Raw genomic sequence first — 24564 nt, 5'->3', positions numbered from 1 at the left:
TGCCAATTGCTATATGATTGTGTGCAAAATTCAAGATTGATCGCATTTTCCTAGTGAGCTCGAACCTAGAATACAAGTTTTGATGCTAGAAGATACCGGTTGCCATGTCTTGGCAACATTAGTTGCCATGTATCTTGGACTGTAGCTGCCATGGCTATAGAACCCAAGTTTTGATGCTAAAAGATGCTGGTTGCCATGTCTTATCAACAGTAGTTGCCATGTTTGTTGAACTGTAGCTGCCATGACTGGAGAACTACAGTTGCCATGCATGGCCATATGCAGATTCACGGTCTGTTGTGTGAATGATGTCATGCCAAATCACATGCAGTTGTTGTATTCCATTGCGATAAGCATGCCATTCAAGCAAAATTCTTACGCTCATACCTGTTTTTTTATTGCAGGACCTTCAACTACAATCAACAGCGGCGCGGGGACATCTACTGCAAAAATTTTACCAGCATCCCCATCTCACCAGCAGCCCCCTTCTGCTCATCAGTAAATCCATCGTTCAAAATTGTCAGGCGTTCTTGCGAAGCCCTATTGCGATGACGTTTCTTCTTCTGCATAACAGAAAATGGATCATTTGTTGCCATGTTCAGTGTCATGAAAAATTTAGGTCTAACTGAAGATTGAAAACTCAATGTGACATTGAAAACATATGGGGGGGTGGAAAAGTGACCTCTTCGCCATCTTTTGCCCGACCAGTGGCGCGATTCTTTTGCGGTGCATCCATGAAGTCATCATCATCATCTTGATGGTCGCCACGAGCCATTGTGCTACGATAGGAACAGAACAAAATGTCAGGGTGAAATGAACTTATGAAGGAGGCGGTTGAAACCTAACAGAATGTACTTGCCACATGGGCTAAAATGAAAGTGGCAAAAGATTAGGCAATATCATAGGAACACCCACACCCCCTATGATTGTCCAACAAGAAATGTGGCAACTAAACACATTCGCAACTCATCACAAAATGTTCAAGTCGCCATGTTAGCACAAGAAAGTACAGAGAAAGGCACACATCTTCAACTGCACAAACAAATAATGTGGCAACTCACACGCTGCCCTCATATAAAAACGAAATGAGTTGTCATATGTTCATAGGAAAATGTACTAGGTTGAAATTCCCATGTTAAAATGCAAGATTCAAAAAATGCTGAAAAGATCCACTAAACAACCTGTAATGTGGCAATTCAAACAATGGCCTCATATTAAAAATGAGTTGCCATGTAACACAGCCAAATATGTTCAGATATCACAAGTCAGCATGGCAAAACACAAATTGAGTCTACGGTACAGTGAATTTGCCACATTATAATGACTACAGCATGGCAACAGCCATAGTGTGATCACAAAAATAGTTGCCACATGGAAAACATATATGTGGCAACTGACACAGTTGATCAGGAAATTAGTTGCCACATGGAAAACATATCTGTGGCAACTGACACAGTTGATCAGGAAATTAGTTGCCATCCAGTGCAGATAGTTGTTGAAACTGTCATGGCTGCCTTTATACTACACTTTGAAATACCACTACCTAGATCTAGGGTTCATTGGCAACTATCACAACGTGAAATTCAACAATGAAAAACTTCCTCCACTGATCGCAAATAACATTTCGAGGCAATACATAACTAACATCTAGAAAAACACCGCCTCAATCGCAAGGCAGAACCAGGATGTGGCTGCGGACAGGCCGAGCCACACCGGCATGACTGTCACCGCGGCGGCGACAAAACTGCGCAATGCCACCAAAAAACAGCAATCACGGGACTCCGCCGCCGACGGGAACGCCGGAGCACCGCGAATCCGCCGAAATCTTGAGCGGAAAATTGGCCACAGATTGGGGGAGGGAATGCAGGCGAGGAATGTGAGCGTGCGAAAGAGCATTACCTTCAATCTGCGAGGCACTCCAGTGAAGACACTCCGGTCCAACGAGCCCCACCGACGGTCGCGAATGCCGTCGACTCTTCCGCCTCCGCCGCCGCCTTCTCCTCTCGACTTCTCCTCCAATCGACTGAACTACTGTGTGGGTTGGGTGAGTAATGAAGTGGAGCAAGTAAATGGAACTGTGAGTGGAGGGGGGGACGAACTGTGAGACGTGGTTGACGGCAACCGCAGGCGGGCGTGGCGTGCCGGCGCCAAGCAGTTCCACCGCACGCCCTCGAGTGGCAACCATTGACCGCGGAGAGGAAACAGGCGTGCGGCGAACTCTCACACATGCCACACACGCGAGGTGTCCTACGTGGCACACAAAATCACCCACTTCGTGCCAAGATTCATGCAGAAGTGACTGGACGGCGATGGAGGTGTGTGGATGAGTTGGCTAACGCCCACACGTGTTTTCGAAAAAAATAATATCGCTGAGCCGCGCGGCGCTATCCCTACCCCCGAGATCCTCTCTCCGTGGACGCTTCGCCTCTGCCGTGCTTCGTCCCGGCGGCGAGCTTCTGCAACAGGTCTGCTTAGGCCTCGGTACCCTCCAGTACTCCTCCTCTACTCTTACTCGGCAGCACCCCACGGTGGATTTCTTCTTTACTTGTTTGTAATGCCGTCTCCTACAACGCTCTTCCATGGCGGTTGCGACGGCCGCATGCGCCGTTGGCGTCCTTCGCCGGCTGTCTGCCTCCTGCGTCCGCCTCCATGTCCTTGCAGCTCAGGGTGGACGAAACAAGCGGTCTTTCAGACCGGCTCGTAGCCCGCTCGGTCCAGGCCGGCTCGGTCCTAGCCGGACGAAAAATACAGTCGGTCCGAGCTGCAGATTCCGGCCCGAAAATTCGTCGGTCGGGTCCGGGCTTTCACCGAGCCAGCTCGCAGGACCAACAAACCGATGCATCGGCATGGCGGGAGCGTGGCCGGAGCGCGGCGGGAGCATGGTGAGTACCGAGTGGGGCGTGGCTGGGGCTTGGCTGGGGCATGGCGGGGCTGTGGCGAGGGCGTGGTGGGGCTATGGCGGGTGGGTGGCGACCCAGGCATGGTGGGGGCGCAAGAAAACTACCGTCGTACGTCCGCCACCGCGGGGCTGTCGTCCGCGCGGCCACTGGACTCTCTGGCCCCGGTAACCTTGTCCATTGGATGCGCCAGAGACTGATTAGTCGTCTCAGCCAAAGAAATCGACATGGGAGGTCCTACGGCACCACATCGATCATCGTCCCATTCGTCTCAGTTCACTGGCCATCCGTCACTGTTGGGCTGCCATTGGTGATGTTCTTGGTTACTCTAGCTTCCTTTGGTTCTGCTGTACCTTGCAGACATCTCGTAGATGAGCTGCGCTTCCTCTAGCTGGAGCAGCCGCCGTCGGAGCTCGAGTACGTGCTCTGGCTTATGTACTGGCAGGTCCTCTCGGTCCTCTCGGTCCGTCCCGGGCTTTGCCGCCACCGGTCCGGTCCCTAGAAACAGGACCGCCAGACTGGTCGGTCCGGTCCGGCTCGGTCCGCCGGCGGCCGGTCCAACTAACTGTTGAGTAAATAGGCAATTTCTCGCTTAAATTAATCCACGAGTAAATCACTAGCATGGGATTGACTAAGTTGATGACGTACTGACTTTGATCTAAACATGCACGTACTAAGTAAACAGTAGACAAATCTACACATACTGCTAGTACTGCTAATATGAAAATAATCAGGAGCGGGATAAACGAGTTATACCCTCCAGTAGGCCATGCAGAGGTCGCGGCTTTGGTGGCAGCAGCTGCGTCCTCGGCGGCCTTCTTGTCGGCTTCAGCTTTCTCGGCGGCGGCACGGTCGGGGTCGGTGGACATGGTGATGATGAAGGCGACGCGGACGTAGAGGAAGTAGACGATCGGAAGCGAGCAGTCGCATAATCGCTGCCCAAAAACCTATTCGCCTCTCACCCCGTACAGGAACCAGAAGGGCGTGGCGTGGCGTGGCGTGGCGGGCATGGTGGAACTAAACTTTCCACCACCTTGTCATGCCACCTACATGGGGCCCTTAGAGATCAAATCTGAAATTGTTATATGGGCTCTAGGCCCACCTCACATTTCAACACTGACGGCTCGGTCAGGGACCGGACCAGCCCGGACCGTATCCACCCTGGCTTGCAGCTGTAACACGCGGCCCTCCCTATTCAGTACCTGAGAGACGCCTCTTCGTTTGACCCTCCCTTTCCCCAGGCGGTGGCTATGGTGACGGGTTGCGGCGAAGGAGATTTGACAAAGTCGATCGTGACCCGGGAGAGAACTTGCAGTGTGTTGCCAGCATCTCATTCTTATTTTACGCTGCAGGATCTTTGGTGCTTCCTAATCAAGGAACGTCTCTCCGCCAAAAGGCTGTAGAGATTTGATTCAGATCTGCAAGATCTGATTTTATGATTGATTTAATAATTTCAGATAGATTGATAATCTCCAAGGAGGATGACGTTGTTGATTTGTTTTGCTGGTGTGTGATGGGCATCCCGGGAGCATGCAGTTGGAACAGTCGTTGTACTGTTTTGTATGGCAGATTCCTTACTGTTTCTCAGTCCTGGAGTTCATCATGTATTATGCATAGAGCATAGTTGTGTACATGCATTAGCTTATAGGTTATATACGAATTTACTAGCAGATTTTATGGGCCCATTTTCTTTGTTAAATTGTTCATTGCAAAATCACGGGTGGTACTTCAAGCTCTATTCGGTAAGCTTTATAAGTTCTGTGTGGTGCTACTTTTTGTTGGCTATTTGATCAAATGCTCGTGCACTTTAAAGATTTACCTTGTAGCATTTTTGTTATGCTGCATTGCATGTTTTAGTTCACTGAAATTCTTGATACGTTCGACAGCCAGGCCATGGACAACACCGTGTAGATGCCACTAATTAAGTGATGCAAGCCAGTTTATGAGGTCGTTGCTTATACGTCGATTCTACATTTTGCAGGCCTTTGATGTTTGTGGTTTGGAGAGGTTCGTTGATGGTGGCATCACCTTGGGAGCTGTTACTTTTCACAGAACTTTGGGAACCATATCCTTTATAAGGCATGTAATTATGCAGAAGAATAGTAATTGTTAGCGCTGCTAAGATGCTTTACATCAATTGTTTTTCTGCCTCCAGAATATTTCTCGCATTAATTCAGTAAATTGCTCCGAAGGTACTATAGCAAACAGTCATCTTCATATTCGAGGTATTGTAGTTTCGAACACTCATACTTAACAGATATATTAGTACCATCTAAATTTTTACCGACATTGGCATCATTTTCTATTAAAAATGGACGAGCGCGGCAACGTGCGCCTTTATGTTCTAGTATAAAAGGAAAGGTGCACTCGACATTAGCTTGCTGATGGCTCATGCTCCCACCTGGGTAACACCGGTCATGGCGGCTATGTTGGACAAACCATATGAAGCAAAAGAAGTTCGCGATGCATTATTCCAGATGGCCCCTTCCAAGGCACCTGGAGTTGATGGCTTCACGGCTGGCTTTTTCCAACAACACTGGGCCCTTCTTAAAGATGATGTCAGGCGAGCAGTTCTTGGTTTTTTGAATGGAGGTGATCTGCCAGTAGGATTTAATGACACTGCTGTTACCTTAATTCCCAAGGTACGGCACCCGCAATCGATTACACAGTATCGTCCCATTGCTCTCTGCCCTGTAATGTACAAGATTGTAGCTAAAGCTGTAACAAATTGGATGCAAGGGTGCATGAATGAGATAATTAGCAAGGAGCAAAGTGCGTTCGTCCCGGTCGTCTCATGACAGACAATGTCTTACTTGCCTATGAGAGTGTCCATACGATGAAGAGAAGAAATATGGGACGGAATCACTCTCGTGCTGTTAAATTAGACATGATGAAAGCCTACAACGGAGTTGAATGGCATTACTTGGAAACCATTCTTCTGAAACTCGGTTTTAGCATCAACTTTGTTTGACTTGTCATGAAGTGTGTAACTTCGGTCAGGTTCTCAGTACGTGTGAATGGTGAACGCCTTCCATACATTACACCTTGTGGATTACGTCAAGGAGATCCTATTTCACCATTTTTGTTCCTATTGTGTGTAGAAGGTTTAGCATCTCTTCTGAATTCTTACGGTAACTTTGTTGACAGGGGCATCAGAGTGAGCTTTAGATCCCCCTGGGTGAATCACTTGCTATTTGCGGACGATTGCTTAATATTTATCCAAGCAAACAGCGAGAGTGCAATAAGGGAGAGATGCTGAGGGAAGGGGCCGCTGGTGGCGGGGAAGAGGGCAGAGGACGGTGCAGCTATGGAGGAGGGGTCGCCGGTGAGGTGGTGGTGTGGCGGTGGTGGGTGGAGGAAGATTGGATTGGATTGAATCGGATCGAAGGTTAGGTTCGGACCTCCGCTCCGCTGGAAAGACATTTTCTTTTCTTTGTTTTTCGTTTCATCATTTTTGAACCCCAAATCAAATATTTGGGCCTCTCCGAGTGGGAGCGGGAGCGTGGAGTGTCTGGTTCTGGGGCGGAACCGAAATTTTCATCTCCCCCTCCATAGTGTCGACCGCCTTCCCCATCTTCTCTCCAGCGGCCTCACCGCACGTGCGGCCGTACATCAAGGACGGGATCTGCCGGCGGTACTGGGAGAGGGGGACGCATGCTGCCGTGGGGCGACATGCACCTCCCGAACAACTAGCACCTGAGCCCGTTTCGGCTGCCCGTGCCCGCCTGCTGGACCTCCTCAACAGCTTGAGCTACGCCGTTGACTCCCTCTAGAGGACACTTGGTTTCGCGACGAGCACGGCCTGCGTCGGCATTTTGCCGGTCGTGCTCCGAGCCTACCACGGTTGCGCGGATGTGCACGGGAACGCACGCGCTCTCCCTTGCCGTCACCACCTCCCACCATGTCCGCCAAAGAAGAGGAGGAGGAGGAGGCGGGTGCTCGAGGGCTCCGTGCGGGAGCATGACCACGCCCGGTGGGAGGGCCCGGACGTGATGCTGGCTCAGTCGGCCGCCAGCGGCGACATCGCCATCCCTGGTCTGGAACAATCTCAAGGAGTGACTTCCGTTAGTCGTGTGACAATCTCAATCTTCTCAAAGTTTGTTAGATAATGAGATTGAGAGGGTATCTTAATAAAAGGTGTAAATTACGTTGTTGGGCACGTTCACTTTTTTTCTTTTCGTGTAGGCCACGTTAACTATCATCCGGCCGGATGTTATGATCTGCCGCACGTGTTTGAGTTAGAGATATTATAGGAGATGTAAAATATATAGGTAGAGGTATAGGGGTTGTGCGTCGCAACCTTTGTTGCCCTCCCTCTCCCTCCGTCCCTCCCTGATTCCAGGCAGCACAGCAATTTTCTTAGTTACCAATACCATGAAGAAGATAATCTCCGACGACGGGCTGCCCAGCAGCAGTTCTGCGGAGACCACCAAAGGCAAAGGGCAGCCGTCACCGGCGCCGGCGGCTGGATCGGCGGCGCACCTCGACGGCGGCGATGACAAAGTCTTTCAGGTACGCACGCGTGCGCTCTATATCATCAGCTACCAAGGCTAACTCGATCTCGGCCTGTGTGTTCATGCATGTGAGTTTGTACGTCGATATATGAATCCACTAATGGTGCTTACTAATTTTTGTGTGCAGCACGTGCTGGTCACTTTGGTCATGTTCGTTTGCTTCGTCATGTACGCCTTGTTATTGTGGTCGGGGCTAGGGCATTGGTACAACGTAATCTTCACCGCCATCACCTTCCTCTACTCCATGGTCATGATCCACCTGTGGCTTATCAAACGGCGAGACCAGAAGAAGACATGTGAGACCGAAGCATGCGAATTGACAACTGTTATTAGCACACCCGGAGCGCGAGAGGTATTTGCCGATCGACGCATGACACCTAATAAACCAGTAGTATTCCCACATGGAGTACTATAGATTTTGTTTTCGCTTATCAACCCGTTTCTGATTCATTTTCGTGGATTAATTGTTTACTGCAGTTGATGCTGCTGGCAACCGGGATCATGTTAATCTCCTTGGGGGTGGCAATCTTCGTATTTCGCCCAGATTCCTATGACTTGGCCTTCGTTGCTCTCACGGTCTTTTTATCCACGACGGTCACGTTTGTTTCCCTCGAAGAAGCGAAAGTTGAAAGGAAGCCTTCAGAAGAACTTAGCGCTGCCTCAGATCTAGTCTAGTTCCAAAAGCATTGGCATCTAAAATGCAACTGCCAAGTTTGTTTTATTTACTGAATAAACTCGACATATAAACCCTATAGAAGAAGAAGATTTGTTTTCATGTTACTTCTCTTGATTTTGGCATGAATGGGCATGAATGGCTGTAATCTCTAGCAGTTTCTTTGGTTGGGGGGAGTTGGAGCTAGGGAATGGGAGTTTAAGGTTGGTGAGAGTTAAAATCTCTTGATTGGTTCACGGACATGGGGATTAACAAGGGAAGGGGAAGAGGAATTAGGACACCCAACTCCCATCAATCTCTTCCCTGAAGGAAAGGGAGTTGGCATGTGGAAAATAAGTTGTTAGAGATTTGTTGGCCAACCTTCCGCCACTAGAAGAAAAACCCCAGAGAAATCCTACTGATTTACTTGCGGCGGCATCATTTTTACTCCAAATAATCAGAGAGCGCTAACTGCTTTAGTCCTACTGATTTCGTTGCTTTCACGGTCTCTTTATCGACGGCAGCCATGTCCATTTTCCTCAAATAAGCCAAAGTTGAAAGGAAGCGTTTAGAAGAACTTAATGCTGCCTTAGATCTAGTCTAGTTCCAAAGCATTGGCATCCAAAATGCAACTTACGAGTTTGTTTCATTTAGTGAATAAACTCGATATACCATACAGAAGAAGAAGATCTGGTTTCATGTTACTTTTCAGGATTTTGGCATGGGTGGGCATGAGTCTTTATAATCTCCAACGGTTTCTATAAGAGACATTTTACGGTACATCAAATCAATTTGGGCCGTTCGTTTCTATCGCTTGGAGGGCCCAACTAAGCCAATACTATAACAGGATTTTCGGTGCTATTGACGTAGCTACGAAATCAGTAAGGTGTTTCCCAGCATTGCGAATTTCTTACTGCGGTATGCTCGAGTTATAAAATTGTAATCCGATGGAAACAACTCTATCAAGTTGTACCATCGATACTTATGTAAACCGAAGACGAGTCTCACATCGTGAGACCTAGCTACCAGCCACTGCCCTTGCCACAACGTTGCCCCTTCCCTTCTGTCCTAAGCTTGCTGGCGGCGAGTATGGCAATGGGGCATCATTCACTGTAGTATAGTTTTAGAATGTTATTCTCCCCGTCCTTTCTCTACTCAGGTGTAGTTCAACTGGTGGTGTGTATCTGGTGGATCTTCTTAAGTCATGTTGACGTTGGTCTCTAGCGAATTTGTTTAGATCTAGTTAGCCTTAATTTTTGGCGGATATGTCCAAATTTGGTCAGTGTCCGTGGTCATTGATGCGTTTGCGGGTTTGTTTCTTTCGATCTACATTTTTCTTCGCCAGTGATGGATGCCGTCTGGTGTGCTGGCCCTTTGGGGCCTTAGCACGACGATATTCCGACTGTCATCTAGAAGGAGATTTACCTGACTCGGTGAAGGATGGCGGATGACGTTGGTGCACGTTCAGTTGTTCGTTCCGGTGCTTGCTGTCATCTCTAGATGGTCCAAGAACCCGATTGTCATTCTTATTACCTCACCTCTGTAACATTTTATTAATAGATTGATTCCTTGTTGTTTTCGGGATAGCTCATCATCCATGCCAATGAAAGACTGTTTTCCTGTGTATAATATTATATTAAAAAAACGTGTCCGCAAGAATTACGTACAGGGACAAACAACCTGACGGCAACCAGGCCCGGCCGCGACCAACAGCCATAAATCTACGTACGGGAAGCAACAACCTTCCCTTCTTTTCTTTTGCGGGAAGCAACAACCAAAGGGCAGCCGGCGGCTGCGTACGTCGATGAGGCTCGCACAATACTCTCCATGGTACGTAGTGCGCGCATAGATTGATACACACCAGTCCGGTAATTAATTCGATCACGTTTGTGCTACTATTTATTAATTGGTGCATGATAGTAGTAGTAAAAGATATGATCTGCGTGGCTGCGTGCATGCAGCACTTCGTGTTCACTTGGATCATGCTCGTCTTCTTCCTTGCCCCGGCCTTCCCGCTTTGGTCGCGGCCGGGCGATTGGCATTGCTTCGCCATCCACGGCATAGGGTACCTCTACTCAGCGGTGATGATCAATCTACTCATCATCAAGCGCCGGGGGCAGAAGAAGACCTGGGAACTGGAAAACGGTTGTGTTGAAGAATTGGCCACCGAGCCACAGGTAATAGTATATGGTTACTAGATGCGTTTTTCTTTATAGGGATACTAGATGCGTTTTTCTTTTTAGGGATACTAGATGAGTTTTTGGCGAGTTTACTTGGCATGTTTTTCTATCTATTTTTTGCTTATTTAGCATGACTTATTCATGTGTTGATCCATGCAGATGCAGTTGACGTCCATACTGATGTTGGCGGCAACCGCGGTCACCTTGATCTCCTTGGGGCTGATGGTCTTGGTCTTCCGGCCTAATTGGCATCACTTGGCCTTAATCGCGTTGTTAGTCTCGCTGTCTACTTCATTGATGGTTTTAATCCTGCCTGTTCCAGAATTTGAGTGGGAACGAGCGCTTGTTTATGAAAAGATGCAAAGTTTAGTCTGAAGCCTCGGTTCGGAAGGTGCAACTGTTTAGTTTATTTTTGTTTCAGTGACTAAGTTAGCTTTTCAAGATATTCGAAGGTTGCATCGATTAATCGGGATCAAGGCAGTAGAAGATAACATGTCATACTAGTACCTGGTAATGTGGCTGTGTGTGATCTGATGACTCCAAAAATATTTACTACTATCTGTAATGACAATTGACTGGGAAGACATGGCCCTTCGTTATTCAAAAGTAATAATCTGATGACAAGACATATAGTTTACTACCGCTATCATTGTCGGCAGCATTGATGCTTTTTTTTTCCATTGAAAATGCCTTTTTTTAATGTGAAGAGGGATGCACACTAAAGCAAAACGACAGTCAGCCCCTCACATCGCCCGCATCTCCCCCACGAGAGACCAGGTAAACCCTAGTGCCCAGCCAGCCCAAGAGGCTACTCCTTGCTTGATGCCGCCTGGGAAAAGCCTGGTCGGCTTCGGCGTCGGTAGGGCTGTTCCCTCCTCCCCGTTTCGTCTTCCGCAACGATCGACATGGACGCCATGCTATGAAGTGTGCCTGGTGGTGGTGTTGTCTGCGGTCATGCGGGTGGCGCGGGCTAGAGACACGATAACTATGTGGCGCCGATGCAGCATTTGCTGTTCATCGGGCGGAACCCTTAGGGCTGTTGCGGTGAGGCAGCGTGTGAGGCCGTAGTGGCTTTGGGAGGCACGGAAGGTCTTCCTCTCCTTGGTGGACGCGTCATGGTCTTCCTGGACTTGGGGCTCATTGGTTAACAGATCTGTTTGAGCGGTGTGGGATGATCTGAAGGGCTTGGGCGCGCCAATGGTTGCGGCTGGGTATGGACAACGTCGACTGGTCCGGCTCCCTCGGTGGGGGCATGCCTGCCAGCCTCTGGCTGGATCTAGTGCCTAGTCGTTGGCAGGCGACACAGGGTAGTGGTTGAGGCTCGGCAGGGCTGAGGCATGGGGCATGGATCATGGTTGTGCGGTAGAGGTCACTCGCGGGGTGCAGGGTCTTAGCGCTGGTGCGGAGGTTCATAATGGGATGTTAGAGAGCGGGCTGGACCTAGACTCGATGGCTGCTGTGAGCCCTGGGTTGGAAGAAGTTGCCTTCTACTCGTCCAACCGGTATTGGTGTATTGTGATGTGGACGATTGGTGGTGCCTCAAGATATGGATGCCTGGGCGACGGGCCTAGATGGTTGTCCTCCTAGTAGGCTCCCGGCTGGGCATGATGTCGAAAGTGAAGGCTATACATGTTAGTTTTGTGGGTGGCGAGGGCTTGTTCTCTGTTGTTGGCATGTTGACGCCCAAATCTGGATATGGAGGTATGTGCTTGTCGCAGTTGCGTTGGATGCCACGCTAGCATTCATGGCTGAGCCGTCAAGCGAAAGCTCCACGGTTTGGCGCCAACAGCGGAGACCCCCATGAGCATCGCTCTCCTCTTGCAGCCAACATCGTGGTTAGGATTCCGGGTGAAGACCCTCGTCCAATTTAAACTCGACACCAGCAAAATACTTTTCACCTTTTTCTCTCCTAAATGTGTTGTCGTGGAGCATATATGTCAAAGAGCGTGGCGTGGTCTTCGGACCTTCCTTTGTCCTTTTTCAAAAACAGAGCCTCTTGTGTTTTATTTTGTTCGATTATCCTATAATCTACTTTGTAAGAGTGTTTCCTAACTACCTTATATCGTTTGACCATGTAGTGTTTTATCAACCTGTTTTGAGGAGCTAAAATGGTACTAGTTCTTTCTCTGATGCCCTGGTTTTGCTTATGTCTGACGCTTTTATGCCTCTGTCATTCTTTTTTGCCGGTTTGGCCCTCTGTGGATGATGAAAAGCAGACCTGACTGCCTATTCCTCCACACAAAGAAAGTCTCACCCGGGAGGGTTAAGTTTCAGCACCCTAGAGTTTACTTAAGCTCACAAGATCAAGCTGAACGCCCCTACCACGATATATACGTGCGTTCCGCTGCTTGTCTCCATCTTGTGAAAGTTTTTTTTAATTCTTGTGAAAGTTTGTTGATATAATAAGATTGAGAGGGTATGTTTTTCTAGGGGATTGAGAGGGTATGTTAAAAGGTGTAAATTTACCACGTGACACGCATGGTAGCCAAAATTTCAAAAAAAGAAGATGTAAATTAAATTGCAGGTAGTTTCACCTTTCTCTGGCCGGTTGTTATGATCTGCCGCTCGTTTGTTAGAGATATATATTTGGGATACGTGTATTTGGTAGTTTAGTATTTGTAATCCGTCGAGAGGCATCTTGTCCTTTAAATCTTGTACTCAATATATACTCGCGCGAACCAACCTGTGGTTGGATGGTTAGAGGGTGGTGTTGGAAATATGCCCTAGAGGCAATAATAAAAGGATTTTTATTATATTTCCTTGTTCATGATAATTGTCTTTTATTCATGCTATAATTGTAATACACGTGTGAATACATAGACCACAATATGTCCCTAGTGAGCCTCTAGTTGACTAGCTCGTTGATCAACAGATAGTCATGGTTTCCTGACTATGGACATTGGATGTCATTGATAACGGGATCACATCATTAGGAGAATGATGTGATGGACAAGACCCAATCCTAAGCATAGCACAAGATCGTGTAGTTCGTTTGCTAGAGCTTTTTCCAATGTCAAGTATCTTTTCCTTAGACCATGAGATCGTGTAACTCCCGGATACCGTAGGAGTGCTTTGGGTGTACCAAACGTCACAACGTAACTGGGTGACTATAAAGGTGCACTACAGGTACCTCCGAAAGTGTCTGTTGGGTTTACACGGATCGAGACTGGGATTTGTCACTCCGTATGATGGAGAGGTATCTCTGGGCCCACTCGGTAATGCATCATCATAATGAGCTCAAAGTGACCAAGTGTGTAGTCACGGGATCATGCATTACGGTACGAGTAAAGGGAATTGTATACGGGGTTGCTTGAATCCTCGACATCGTGGTTCATCTGATGAGATCATCGAGGAGATTGTGGGAGCCAACATGGGTATCTAGATCCCGCTGTTGGTTATTGACCGTGAGCCGTCCCGGTCATGTCTACATGTCTCTCGAACCCGTAGGGTCTACACACTTAAGGTTCGGTGACGCTAGGGTTGTATGAATATGAGTATGCAGCAAACCGAAAGTTGTTCGGAGTCCCGGATGAGATCCTGGACGTCGGGAGGAGTTCCGGAATGGTCCGGAGGTAAATAATTATATATGGGAAGTCGAGTTTCGGCCATCGGGAAAGTTTCGGGGTCCACCGGTATTGTACCGGGACCACCGGAAGGGTCCCGGGGGTCCACCGGGTGAGGCCACCTATCCCGGAGGGCCCCATGGGCTGAAGTGGGAGGGGAACCAGCCCCTGGTAGGCTGGTGCCCCCCCCCCCCGGCCCCCCTCTGCGCCTAGGGTTGGGAACCCTAGGGGAGGGGGTGCCTCCACTTGCCTTGGCCGCCGCCCCCCCTAGGAGATCCCATCTCGTAGGGCCGGCACCCCCTGGGGTCCCTATATAAAGAGGGGGGTGGGAGGGCAGCCGCACCCAACACCTGGCGCCTCCCTCCCCTCCCTGCTACACCTCTCCCTCCCGTAGTTGCTTGGCGAAGCCCTGCCGGAGCCCTGCTGCATCCACCACCACGCCGTCGTGCTGCTGGATCTTCATCAACCTCTCCTTTCCCCTTGCTGGATCAAGAAGCAGGAGACGTCACGCTGACCGTACGTGTGTTGAGCGCGGAGGTGCCGTCCATTCGGCGCTAGGATCTCCGGTGATTTGGATCACGATGAGAACGACTCCCTCAACCCCGTTCACTTGAACGCTTCCGCACGCGATCTACAAAGGTATGTAGATGCACTCCTATCACTCGTTGCTAGATTAACTCATAGATGGATCTTGGTGAACGTAGGAAAAATTTTATTTTATGCAACGTTCCCCAACAGTGGCATCATGAGCTAGGTCTATGTGTAGTTCTCTATTACAGGAGTAGAACACAATTTGTTGTGGGCATAGATGTTGTCAACTTTCTTGCCGCTACTATTCTTATTTTGCTTCAGCGATATTGTGGGATGAAGCGGCCCGGACCGACCTTACACATACACTTACGTGAGACAGGTTCCACCGACTGACATGCACTAGTTGCATAAGGTGGCTAGCGGGTGTCTGTCTCTCCCACTTTAGTTGGAGCGGATTCGACGAAAAGGGTCCTTATGAAGGGTAAATAGAAGTTGACAAATCACGTTGTGGCTTTTTCGTAGGTAAGAAAACGTTCTTGCTAGAACCCTATTGCAGCCATGTAAAAGATGCAACAACAATTAGAGGACGTCTAACTTGTTTTTGCAGCAATTGCCTTGTGATGTGATATGGCCAAAAGTTGTGATGTATGATGAATGATATATTGTGATGTATAAGATCATGTTCTTGTAATAGGAATCACGACTTGCATGTCGATGAGTATGACAACCGGCAGGAGCCATAGGAGTTGTCTTAATTATTGTATGACCTGCGTGTCATTGATTCAACGCCATGTAATTACTTTGCCTTATTGCTAAACCGTTAGCTATATTAGTAGAAGTAATAGTTGGCGAGCAACTTCATGGAGACACGTGGAGATCATGATGATGGAGATTATGGTGTCATGTCGGTGACAAGATGATCATGGAGCCCCGAAGATGGAGATCAAAGGAGCTATATGATATTGGCCATATCATGTCACTACTATATAATTGCATGTGATGTTTATTATGTTTATGCATCTTGTTTACTTAGAACGACGGTAGTAAATAAGATGATCCCTTATAATAATTTCAAGAAAGTGTTCTCACTAACTGTGCGCCGTTGCTAAAGTTCGTCGTTTCGAAGCACCACGTGATGATCGGGTGTGATAGATTCCTACGTTCACGTACAACGGGTGTAAGACAGTTTTACACATGCAAAACACTTAGGTTAACTTGACGAGCCTAGCATGTACGGACATGGCCTCGGAACACAAGAGACCGAAAGGTCGAACATGCGTCGTATGGAAGATACGATCAACATGGAGATGTTCACCGACGATGACTAATCTGTCTCACGTGATGATCGGACACGGCCTAGTCGACTCGGATCATGTAACACTTAGATGACTAGAGGGATGTCAAATCTGAGTGGGAGTTCATTAAATAATTTGATTAGATGAACTTAATTATCATGAACATTAGTCTAAAATCTTTGCAAAAATTGTCTTATAGATCAAATGGCCAACGCTCATGTCAACATGAACTTCAACGCGTTCCTAGAGAAAACCAAGCTGAAAGATGATGGCAGCAACTATTCGGACTGGGTCCGGAACCTGAGGATCATCCTCATAGCTGCCAAGAGAACCAAGACGTTATGAACGCTTGGCAGTCTCATGCTGATGATTACTCCCTCGTTCAGTGCGGCATGCTTTACAGCTTATAACCGGGGCTCCAAAAGCGTTTTGAGCAACACGGAGCATATGAGATGTTCGAGGAGCTAAAACTAGTTTTCCAAGCTCATGCCCGGGTCGAGAGATATGAAGTCTCCGACAAGTTCTATAGTTGTAAGATGGAGGAAAATAGTTCTGTCAGTGAGCACATACTCAAAATGTCTGGCTTGCACAACCGCCTGTCCCAGCTAGACATTAACCTCCCGGACGAGGCGGTCATTGACAGAATCCTTCAGTCGCTCCCACCGAGCTACAAGAGCTTTGTGATGAACTATAATATGCAGGGGATGGTGAAAACTATTCCTGAAGTATTTTCAATGCTGAAGTCAGTAGAGGTAGAAATCAAGAAGGAACATCAAGTGTTGATGGTCAATAAAACCACTAAGTTCAAGAAGGGCAAGGGTAAGAAGAACTTCAAGAAGGACGGCAAGGATGTTGCCGCGCCCGGTAAGCCAGTTGCCGGGAAGAAGTCAAAGAATGGACCCAAACCTGAGACTGAGTGTTTTATTGCAAAGGGAAGCGTCACTGGAAGCGGAACTGCCCCAAATACTTAGCAGACAAGAAGGCTGGCAACACTAAAGGTATATTTGATATACATGTAATTGATGTGTACCTTACCAGTACTCGTAGTAACTCCTGGGTATTTGATACCGGTGCCATTGCTCATATATGTAACTCACAGCAGGAGCTGCAGAATAAGCGGAGACTAGCGAAGGGCGAGGTGACGATGCGTGTGGGGAATGGTTCCAAGGTCGATGTGATCGCCGTCGGCACGCTACCTCTACATTTACCTACGGGATTAGTTTTAAACCTCAATAATTGTTATTTAGTGCCAAGTTTGAGCATGAACATTGTATCAGGATCTCGTTTAATGCGAGATGGCTACTCATTTAAATCTGAGAATAATGGTTGTTCTATTTATATGAGAGATATGTTTTATGGTCATGCTCCAATGGTCAATGGTTTATTCTTGATGAATCTCGAACGTGATGTTACACACATTCATAGTGTGAATACCAAAAGATGTAAAGTTGATAACGATAGTCCCACATACTTGTGGCACTGCCGCCTTGGTCACATTAGTGTCAAGCGCATGAAGAAGCTCCATGCTGATGGACTTTTAAAGTCTCTCGATTATGAATCATTTGACACATGCGAACCATGCCTCATGGGCAAAATGATAAAGACTCCGTTCTCCGGAACAATGGAGCGAGCAACCAACTTATTGGAAATCATACATACTGATATGTGCGGTCCAATGAGCGCTGAAGCTCGCGGAGCATATCGTTATGTTCTCACTCTCACAGATGACTTAAGTAGATATGGTTATGTCTACTTCATGAAACACAAGTCTGAGACCTTTGAAAAGTTCAAGGAATTTCAGAATGAGGTAGAGAATCAACGTGACCGAAAAATAAAGTTCTTACGATCAGATCATGGAGGAGAATATTTAAGTCATGAATTTGGTACACACTTAAGGAAATATGGAATCGTTTCACAACTCACGCCGCCTGGAACACCTCAGCGTAACGGTGTGTCTGAACGTCGTAATCGCACTCTATTGGATATGGTGCGATCTATGATGTCTCTTACTGATTTACCGCTATCATTTTGGGGATACGCTCTAGAGACAGCTACATTCACTTTAAATAGGGCACCGTCTAAATCCGTTGAGACGACACCGTATGAATTATGGTTTGGGAAGAAACCTAAGCTGTCGTTTCTAAAAGTTTGGGGATGCGATGCTTATGTCAAGAAACTTCAACCTGAAAAGCTCGAACCCAAGTCGGAAAAATGCGTCTTCATAGGATACCCTAAGGAAACCATTGGGTATACCTTCTACCTTAGATCCGAAGGCAAGATCTTTGTTGCCAAAAACGGATCCTTTCTGGAAAAAGAGTTTCTCTCGAAAGGAGTAAGTGGGAGGAAAGTAGAACTCGATGAAGTACTACCTCTTGAACCGGAAAGTAGTGCAACTCAGGAAAATGTTCCTGTGGTGCCTACACCGACTGTAGAGGAAATTAATAATGATGATCAAGGTACTTCGGATCAAGTTGCTACTGAACTTCGTAGGTCCACAAGGACACGTTCCACACCAGAGTGGTACGGCAACCCTGTCCTGGAAATCATGTTGTTGGACAACGGTGAACCTTCGAACTATGAAGAAGCGATGGCGGGCCCAGATTCCAACAAATGGCTTGAAGCCATGCAATCCGAGATAGGATTCATGTATGAAAACAAAGTATGGACTTTGACAGACTTGTCCGATGATCGGCGAGCGATAGAAAACAAATGGATCTTTAAGAAGAAGACGGACGCGGATGATAATGTTACCATCTATAAAGCTCGACTTGTCGCTAAGGGTTATTCAAGGGGTTGACTACGATGAGACTTTCTCTCCCGTAGTGAAGCTGAAGTCCGTCTGAATCATGTTAGCAATTGCCGTATACTATGATTATGAGATATGGAAAATGGACGTCAAAACGGCATTCCTTAACGGCTATCTTAAGGAAGAACTGTATATGATGCAGCCGGAAGGTTTTGTCGACCCTAAGAATGCTAACAAGGTATGCAAGCTCCAGCGATCCATTTATGGGCTGGTGCAAGCATTTCGGAGTTGGAACATTCGCTTTGATGAGATGATCAAAGTGTTTGGGTTTATGCAGACTTATGGAGAAGCCTGTGTTTACAAGAAAGTGAGTGGGAGCTCTGTAGCATTTCTCATATTATATGTAGATGACATACTTTTGATGGGAAATGATATAGAACTTTTGGAAAGCATTAAGGCCTACTTGAATAAGAGTTTTTCAATGAAGGACCTTGGAGAAGCTGCTTACATATTAGGCATCAAGATCTATAGGGATAGATCGAGACGCCTCATAGGTCTCTCACAAAGCACATACCTCGATAAGATATTGAAGAAGTTCAAAATGGATCAGTCCAAGAAAGGGTTCTTGCCTGTATTACAAGGTGTGAAATTGAGCTCGGCTCAATGTCCGACCACGGCAGAAGATATAGAAGAGATGAGTGTCATCCCCTATGCCTCAGCCATAGGGTCTATTATGTATGCCATGCTGTGTACCAGACCTGATGTAAACCTTGCCGTAAGTTTGGTAGGAAGGTACCAAAGTAATCCCGGCAAGGAACACTGGACAGCGGTCAAGAATATCCTGAAGTATCTGAAAAGGACTAAGGACATGTTTCTCGTTTATGGAGGTGACGAAGAGCTCATCGTAAAGGGTTACGTCGACGCCAGCTTCGACACAGATCTGGATGACTCTAAGTCACAAACCGGATATGTTTATATGTTGAATGGTGGAGCAGTAAGCTGGTGCAGCTGCAAGCAGAGCGTCGTGGCGGGATCTACATGTGAAGCGGAGTACATGGCAGCCTCGGAGGCAGCGCATGAAGCAATTTGGGTGAAAGAGTTCATCACCGACCTAGGAGTCATACCCAATGCGTCGGGGCCGATCAAACTCTTCTATGACAACACTGGAGCTATTGCACTTGCCAAGGAGCCCAGGTTTCACAAGAAGACCAGGCACGTCAAGCGTCGCTTCAACTCCATTCGTGAAAATGTTCAAGATGGAGACATAGAAATTTGCAAGTGGGATACTGTTGGAAATATGCCCATGATCAACATGATCAACATCAACATCAGAACTCCATGGGTGTTCGATTCATCACAATGTAACTAGATTATTGACTCTAGTGCAAGTGGGAGACTGTTGGAAATATGCCCTAGAGGCAATAATAAAAGGATTATTATTATATTCCCTTGTTCATGATAATTGTCTTTTATTCATGCTATAATTGTATTATCCGGAAATCGTAATACATGTGTGAATACGTAGACCACAATATGTCCCTAGTGAGCCTCTAGTTGACTAGCTCGTTGATCAACAGATGGTCATGGTTTCCTGACTATGGACATTGGATGTCATTGATAATGGGATCACATCATTAGGAGAATAATGTGATGGACAAGACCCAATCCTAAGCATAGCACAAGATCGTGTAGTTCGTTTGCTAGAGCTTTTTCCAATGTCAAGTATCTTTTCCTTAGACCATGAGATCGTGTAAATCCCGGATACCGTAGGAATGCTTTGGGTGTACCAAACGTCACAACGTAACTGGGTGACTATAAAGGTGCACTACAGGTACCTCCGAAAGTGTGTGTTGGGTTGACACGGATTGAGACTGGGATTTGTCACTCCGTATGACGGAGAGGTATCTCTGGGCCCACTCGGTAATGCATCATCATAATGAGCTCAAAGTGATCAAGTGTTTAGTCACGGGATCATGCATTACGGTACGAGTAAAGTGAATTGCCGGTAACGAGATTGAACGAAGTATTGGGATACCGACGATCGAATCTCGGGCAAGTAACGTACGGATTGACAAAGGGAATTGTATACGGGGTTGCTTGAATCCTCGACATCGTGGTTCATCTGATGAGATCATCGAGGAGCTTGTGGGAGCCAACATGGGTATCCAGATCCCGCTGTTGGTTATTGACCGAGAGCCATCCCGGTCATATCTACATGTCTCCCGAACCCGTAGGGTCTACACACTTAAGGTTCGGTGACGCTAGGGTTGTATGAATATGAGTATGCAGCAAACCGAAAGTTGTTCGGAGTCCCGGATGAGATCCCGAACGTCATGAGGAGTTCCGGAATGGTCCGGAGGTAAAGAATTATATATGGGAAGTCGAGTTTCGGCCATCGGGAAAGTTTCGGGGTCCACCGGTATTGTACCGGGACCACCGAAAGGGTCCCGGGGGTCCACCGGGTGGGGCCACCTGTCCCGGAGGGCCCCATAGGCTGAAGTGGGAGGGGAACCAGCCCCTGGTGGGCTGGTGCGCCCCCCCCCCTGGGCCCCCCTCTGCGCCTAGGGTTGGGAACCCTAGGGGAGGGGGCGCCTCCACTTGCCTTGGGGGCACTCCACCCCCCTTGGCCGCCGCCCCCCAAGGAGATCCCATCTCCTAGGGCCGGCACCCCCCTGGGGTCCCTATATAAAGAGGGGGGGTGGGAGGGCAGCCGCACCCAACACCTGGCGCCTCCCTCCCCTCCCTGCTACACCTCTTCCTCCCGTAGTTGCTTGGCGAAGCCCTGCCGGAGCCCTGCTGCATCCACCACCATGCCGTCGTCCTGCTGGATCTTCATCAACCTCTCCTTCCACCTTGCTGGATCAAGGAGGAGACGTCACGCTGACCGTACGTGTGTTGAACGCGGAGGTGCCGTCCGTTGGGCGCTAGGATCTCCGGTGATTTGGATCACGATGAGAACGACTCCCTCAACCCCGTTCTCTTGAACGCTTCCGCACGCGATCTACAAAGGTATGTAGATGCACTCCTATCACTCGTTGCTAGATGAACTCATAGATGGATCTTGGTGAACGTAGGAATTTTTTTATTTTATGCAACGTTCCCCAACAGGTGGTATCCTTGCCCACCAGGGTTCAAGTCCTAGTGCTCGCATTTATTCCTGAATTATTTTAGGATTTCCGGCGAAGCGCATTTAGTGGGATGAGACGTTCCTGTCGAGACGAGGTGCCTATGGTGACTTCGTAAATTTTAAGATGATATGCCGGCTCATTCTTTCGGAAGTGCTCATAGGGGTAGGGTGTGCGTGTGTGCGTTCATAGGAGTGAGTGTATGCGCGTGTATATGTGCGCTTGCACTGTACTGTGTACAAAAAAACTCAATATATACTCGCCCTCGAGGCTCAGTAATACAATCCATCATACATCCAATGCATTACGCCAATCAATACGTCCCTCTCTATCACTTCTAACATGGTATCAACCTTACCTTGATCCTAAACCCGAGCCGCCGCCGACCCGCGCGCCGCCCCCGGGGTGGTCGGCCTCCATGACCGGCGTCGGGGACCGCGCCGCACATACCTAGGGTTCGTCAACCGGCCGTGTTGACCGGCTGCCCTAGAGAGTCTTTTTCCCGAGCCCTTGCTCCGGGTTTTTTCTCTCTCCCGCGGGTCATCTTGATCGGCGTTTTTCTTTTTGGTTTTCCGATCTAAGTTTGATCGGTTTGCGTCGCCCGCTGCTCTCGCCGACCCACCGCGCCTCTACTACAACACCAGCGCGACCTGCCGGCCTCTCCTCCGACCCGGCGGCCATGCGCGCCGAGGTGGCCCGTCACAACCTGTCGCCGTCCGCGCGTCGGCCTGCCCATCGCCCTGCACCAGCCATCGCCGCCATGCTCCCACCAGGATTCTTCATCATCCATCGCATCTGTGCGGTCCCGTCCACTAGTAGAAAAAGGAGCTTTAAAACCGGTTTGTAAGGGCCTTTAGTGCCAGTTATGGAACCGGCACTAAAGTGTGGGCACTAAAGCCCCCCCCCCCTTTAGTACCGGTTCGGCACGAACCGGCGCTAAAGTGCCACCACGTGGCGTGAGCTCACGCCCTGGTATGGGGGACCTTTAGTACCGGTTGGTGTTACCAACCGGTACTAAAGGTTTTTTTTTTGAATTTTTTAAAAAAATTTGGGAAAAAAATTTATTTTTTTTCGATTTTTAATTTTTCTAAATTATTTGATGATTTAGTCTCTAATCACCTCTCCTAACTGCTCAAGTGTGGATCACTCATTCCAAATGATCTAACTTCCCGACCGGTCACCCATCCCTGTCACAACTCCAGCCCGCGCACGCTTAACTTTCGGGTTCTATTCTCCTTCGTTTCCAAGTCTGCACTTGTTGTTTTCCTGACAATAGTAAGATGTTAATCCTATTAACCCTCAGGAGTTTAGCTTGAGCATGAAGTCACACATTTCACCGTTTGAGTTTGAAACTATTATTCTAAAAAAACAGTAATTATTTAGTAACGCTAATATTTCTTGAATAAGTTTGACCATAGTTTGACCACAGTTTGACCATAGTTTGACCAGATTTGACCAAAATTCAAAAAATTGAAATAATTATTTAGTAACACTAATATTCTTGAATAATTATGTAGTAACATTAATACTTCTTGAATAAGTAGTTTGACCAGATTTAACCAATTTTTTTTAAAAAAACTGAAATTTGACCATATCTTTTTTTCCTTTTGGAATTCGAGGATTCTAAAAATTCCAAACAGGCCGTAGGCGGTCTCCATCGGATGCGGATTTTCGTGCTGAATTTTTTGATATATTATACGTTTTTTCCGACATCGTATGCAAAAGTTATAACCGTTTAACATTTTCCCTACACTTTTTGCAAAACATGTCCAAATTTAAATTTTCAAATTTTCCTAACTAGTAGATGTAGTAATATAACTACCTCTCGAAGGATTTTTTTTTTTTTAAGTTTTTGTCATTTTCTTTTGATTTTTTCAAAACTGAAATGGCGACAGGGGGGGGTTAGAGTTTGAAAATTGTGCTATAGTGCCGGTTTGTGTCACAAACCGGTACTATAGGTCAGACCCCTTTAGTACCGGTTCGTGCCACGAACCGGTACTAAAGGTGATCGTGGGTCACCGGCCTGACGCCAGCCTGCCACCACCCCTTTAGTACCGGTTCGTGCCACGAACCGGTACAAAAGGTTCAACACGAACCGGCATTAATGCAAATCCGTTCGAACCGGCACTAATGGTACCATTAGTACCGGGCCTAAATCAAACCGGCACTAATGTGCTTCACGTTTGACCATTTTTCTACTAGTGGTCGCTGGCTGCCTCGGCCTTGCCGGTTACCTTTGGGCCGGCTGCATCGGACTCACTGGCTACGCCATCATTGTCGGCTTCATTTTGGACTCCGCCGCCACCCCGCCTCCATCAAGTGGCGTCCCCGACCTTGCCACCAAGTGGCATCATCCGCCTGCCGCCGCGATGCGCCTCATCTACGTCGTGAGACCGACCTGGCCGTCGGTTACGTGCACTTCCGAAAATCCCGTGAAGATTGTCCCAAGTACAACGTGCCCCTCCACCGATGGAGCAACGGGTTGCCGCTGCTTCGCCCCATCGGGCTGCAACGCCGTCGCCCCGTGGTTTCTCTTCCGGCTGCACCGACCCGCGTCACCGCTGCGTCGCCCCTTTGGTTCATAGTGCCGCGGCCCGGGGTCCGCCACCGCCCCGAGGCCATCCGCTCCCGGACGTCTCTGTGGCTGCACCGATCGTGGCGCCACCACTACGTTACCCCGCCGGGCCATAGCGAGTGTGGCACGCGGCCTCCACCGCCGCCCGAGGCCGTCCCCGCGGCTGCACCGACTCACGTGCCGCCGCTGCACCTCCCCTTCGGGCTGTAGCACCGCTGCACGCGGTCCCCCAACCGCCTCGAGGCCTGCCGCCGTCGCCCCGACCTGCCCGCCACCGCTACGTCGCCCCTTCGAGCCGTCGCGCTGCGGCCCGCTGTCCAATGTCGTCCCCGGCGTCGACATCTCGTGGTATGCGCCGCGCCACCTCCCTTGGCGCCGGAACGCCATCGTCCGTGCCGGTCTTCGTCACGATGTTGGGTTCCTCGCCTACTTGGAGCACCGCTGCCGCGCTACTAACTTAACCGCCGCTATCACTCTTCGCCAGCCGCC

The 24564-nt window shown here is 48.4% G+C and overlaps 1 protein-coding gene across 1 annotated transcript; it reads left to right on the top strand.

The window, feature by feature from the left end:
* The first annotated feature begins 7145 nt into the window (after positions 1 to 7145).
* On the top strand, positions 7146 to 8206 carry LOC123162245 (uncharacterized). The gene is made up of 3 exons (XM_044580020.1): positions 7146 to 7406; positions 7536 to 7760; positions 7886 to 8206. The coding sequence occupies exons 1-3, from the start codon at positions 7269 to 7271 to the stop codon at positions 8081 to 8083; spliced, it is 561 nt and encodes a 186-aa protein (XP_044435955.1). The 5' UTR covers positions 7146 to 7268; the 3' UTR covers positions 8084 to 8206.
* The last annotated feature ends 16358 nt before the right edge of the window (positions 8207 to 24564 follow it).

The sequence above is a fragment of the Triticum aestivum genome, chromosome 7B (assembly GCF_018294505.1).
Source record: "Triticum aestivum cultivar Chinese Spring chromosome 7B, IWGSC CS RefSeq v2.1, whole genome shotgun sequence".
Lineage (NCBI taxonomy): Eukaryota > Viridiplantae > Streptophyta > Magnoliopsida > Poales > Poaceae > Triticum > Triticum aestivum.
The sequence above is the reverse complement of the archived record's forward strand: the minus strand, read 5'-3'. Positions and strand labels throughout refer to the sequence as shown.

Coding starts and splice junctions, on each gene's coding strand:
- LOC123162245 (XM_044580020.1), top strand. CDS start 7,269: ATGAAGAAGATAATCTCCGACGACGGGCTGCCCAGCAGCAGTTCTGCG. Junction 7,407..7,535: donor GCGATGACAAAGTCTTTCAG/GTACGCACGCGT, acceptor TTTTGTGTGCAG/CACGTGCTGGTCACTTTGGT. Junction 7,761..7,885: donor GCACACCCGGAGCGCGAGAG/GTATTTGCCGAT, acceptor TGTTTACTGCAG/TTGATGCTGCTGGCAACCGG.